The sequence below is a fragment of the Vigna angularis genome, chromosome 1 (genome assembly GCF_016808095.1).
Source record: "Vigna angularis cultivar LongXiaoDou No.4 chromosome 1, ASM1680809v1, whole genome shotgun sequence".
Lineage (NCBI taxonomy): Eukaryota > Viridiplantae > Streptophyta > Magnoliopsida > Fabales > Fabaceae > Vigna > Vigna angularis.
The window spans coordinates 49,122,205-49,125,743 of NC_068970.1; the positions used below are offsets into that span (position 1 = coordinate 49,122,205).

Consider the following 3,539-nt stretch of genomic DNA (forward strand, 5'->3'; position numbering starts at 1 on the left):
CCCTAAGAACCACACACAACACAACAACAAACATCTTCTTCAATCTCATTTACAATATTGATCAATGGCTGTTTTCACATTCGAGGACGAAACCACTTCTCCCGTGGCTCCTGCTACCCTTTACAAGGCTCTTGTGAAAGACGCCGACAACATCGTCCCAAAGGCTGTTGATTCCTTCAAGAGTGTTGAAATCGTTGAGGGCAACGGTGGCCCCGGAACCATCAAGAAGATCTCTTTCCTTGAGGGTACTCTCTTTCTTCATTTTCTTTACATTTTCTGTTATAAAATTAAGTGATTAATGTGAATCTGGTATACGAATGAGCAGATGGAGAGACAAAGTTTGTGTTGCACAAAATAGAAGGAATAGACGAGGCTAAGTTGGGATACAGCTACAGCATAGTTGGAGGTGCTGCCTTGCCAGACACTGCAGAGAAGATCACCATCGACACCATACTCAGTGATGGCCCCAACGGAGGCTCAGTCGTAAAGCTGAGGATAAACTATCACAGCAAAGGAGATGCTCCACCCAATGAAGATGAACTCAAAGCTGGTAAAGCCAAGAGTGATGCTCTTTTCAAAGTCATTGAGGCTTACCTTTTGGCCAATGCTTGAATTCATCTAAGTTATGAGCAAGGACCTTATGATATTGCGTACTGAGTTTTATTGTGTGGAGTGTATGCTTTAAGTTAAGTTGGTTTATAATGTAACAGTGTCTTTCTTATTTGGTTTGGCCTCTGACAGTGAGAGCTGATATCTTTGTATATCTCTCTTCATCCATAAATTATACGAATGCATATACGTTTGAACTTCTTGTTTCTCCTAAAGAACGATTGGATGAGAAGAAATGCATCTGACTGCTTTGTCGATGAAAATACAAATTTAACTAAATTATGCCTTGGCAGCAATGCAATGGATGAGAAGTTTCGTTTTGAACAAAACTTCTTTCTAATGCAAGAAAGACATTTTATACAAGTTAAAAAAGATTTTTTATACTAGTTTCAGACTAGTATAAATACAATATATAAAACTTTTTCACTTTCTATACTAGTTAAGTCTACTACAAGTATAGAAAGTATTTTACATATTTACATTCTTCATTCACGTCCAACGCTTAGTTGAATTTGTAAATGTAAACCAAAGTTCATGTGTGTTTGTAAACTGTGATTTTATTATTATACAAATAAAATTTGGTGATGATTGAAACATTGTGAAAGACATCCTCTAATAAATTGCTCTAAAGAAATACTGCATAGTCCATGTGCGTCACTTCCTTCGCAGCATCGATGTTTGGTGTAATGAAGAAGTTTCCTTGGCTCAGCATGCACCACTAATTGCGTACATCATCCAGTGAGTGTAATCGTTGTTGAACACAAGGAAGAAACCCCATTTGCATTAGGGCATTCTCTTGATCAAACCCTGCCTGAAATGGTTGAATGCTACTGTCACTTGTAAAGAAGAAGATGACTTCACCGGCTCTGAGACGTTCGAAATCCCAGAGATGCCCCACCAAGCTGTAGCAATGCCGGCGAGAAGGAGTGATTGAGAGAGAATGCGTTCAACAAGATATCATAAACGAGAACAAATGTTTTGAGAACCTCTGTGTTTATAAATAAAAATAAATAAAAAAATTACTTTTTATGTTGTAACTAAAATCAATATACAAAATTTTTATCTTTATTACAAAAACAAATACTTATATATGGGTTATAATTAATTTATATAGAAAATTTTCTTTTTTAGTACAAAAATGTCACTACATCTACTTTTTATATAGGCTATAATTAGAACCAGTATAATTTTCTTTTTAATTTATTACAAAAGGACCACCGCATCCATTTTTTATATCTATTATAATTACAACTGGTATAAAAAATGTTATCTTATTTACAGTTTCTTCGTTATGTTACTCATTATAGTGGATAGATTGTGTTAGCAAAATCATGAAGATATAAGTTTTAACTATGCCCAAATCAAGTCTCTTAGTGCTCAAGTTACAAGAAGACATGAAGACTTGTTTTATGTATTAAAGCTTTTGTAATAAGTAGTTATCTATAGGTCTTTATATGTTGTTTGAGTCCATATATATTGTTTGCTTTGAAATTTGTTTTGGAGTAAAAAAGCTCTACAAAATCAATTAGCTACTTAAGATAATTGATTAGCAACTTAAGAGAACCAATTATCACACAGAGGTTTTCAAAGATTGCTAAAAACTCATTTTGTCTCTGAAATAATCGATTACTAATCCATGATAATTGATTATCCATATCCATAATCGATTATGACTTACCATAATCGATTATCACGACTAACCGTTGGTAATAAGAGAGGTATTTCTATACCTTAAACTTGTTTTTCTGTGTGATTGTACTAGTTTATTAGTTTTGTGATAGTTGAACATTAATCTTCTTTTAGGATTAGCAACTGGATGTAGGATCCTTGTAATTTGAACCACTATAAAATTATTTGTGCAATTTTCTCTCTTTTTGACTCTTATTATTGTTTTTTATTATTCGCTAAGGATTTTAAAATAAAGAGAAAATTTTAACAACACACATTTGCGATAAGAAACTAATTCACCCCCCTCTTGGTTTATTGTTTACGCTAATCATTCTGCTACACCGCTCTGATAATTGGTATCAGAGCTTGCTTTGATAGTAATTCAAGTGATGGGACAACATCAAACCTTTGCTGAGGGTGCCTCTATCAACAGAGAAGTCCAAACAAAAGAGAAGATTCAAAAGCGGGAGGAAGGAAAATCAAGAATCCTCCTCAAACTACCGTTGCTATGGTTGCAGAGTAAAAGGACATATGAAATATGATAGCCCAAATTCAAAGAAAGGTGAAGAAAGAAATACAAAGAAGTTTTTCAAGGAAGAGAAAGCCTACATTGCTTGGGATAATGATAATGAATCAACATCAAGTTCAAGTGATTCTAATGAGCAACCTAATATTTGTTTAATTGCACACGGCAATATATCTAAAAGTCAAGTAAGTTCCTCTAGCGATTATGAAGATTCTAATTATAGTGATAATGAATTGCTTGATACTTACAAAGAATTATTATTTGAACCTGAAAAATTAGATATTGCTCACAAGAAATTGAAAAAGGATTTTAAAGAATTAAATCTAAAATTTGAAAATATTCTTGAAGAAAATAAGAATTTAAAAAATAAAACTTTATATTATGAAAAAAGAAAATATACCAGTAGTGATAAATGTATTTTCTTGCATAAACAAAATGGTTGTAAAAAATAAGTATGTTCCTTATTATAAGTATAAAAATAAAAAAGAAAGAACATGTAGAGTTTGGGTAGAAGAAGGAACTACTTATAGGAACCCAAATATTTTTACTTGTTTCTATTGCATGCAAAAGGGTTATACCTTAAATAAATGTAAAATAAAACATTATGGTTTTCCTTTACGAAAGATTTACTTGGGTTATAAAATAATTCAAAATATATTTCTATCTAACCCAAATGCCCATACAAAATTGTTGTGTACTAAAATAACTTGTTCTTTTTATTTTGCATATTAGTTCA

The 3,539-nt window shown here is 32.4% G+C and overlaps 1 protein-coding gene across 1 annotated transcript; it reads left to right on the forward strand.

Annotated features, from left to right (window-relative positions):
- LOC108336423 (pathogenesis-related protein 2) lies at positions 1–806 on the forward strand. Its single transcript, XM_017572873.2, has 2 exons — positions 1–245; positions 326–806. The coding sequence occupies exons 1-2, from the start codon at positions 65–67 to the stop codon at positions 610–612; spliced, it is 468 nt and encodes a 155-aa protein (XP_017428362.1). The 5' UTR covers positions 1–64; the 3' UTR covers positions 613–806.
- The last annotated feature ends 2,733 nt before the right edge of the window (positions 807–3,539 follow it).

Excerpts from the sequence above, each read along its gene's own strand:
- LOC108336423 (XM_017572873.2), top strand. The coding sequence starts at position 65 with ATGGCTGTTTTCACATTCGAGGACGAAACCACTTCTCCCGTGGCTCCT. Across the intron at positions 246-325 it reads GAAGATCTCTTTCCTTGAGG|ATGGAGAGACAAAGTTTGTG; the intron begins GTACTCTCTTTC and ends ACGAATGAGCAG.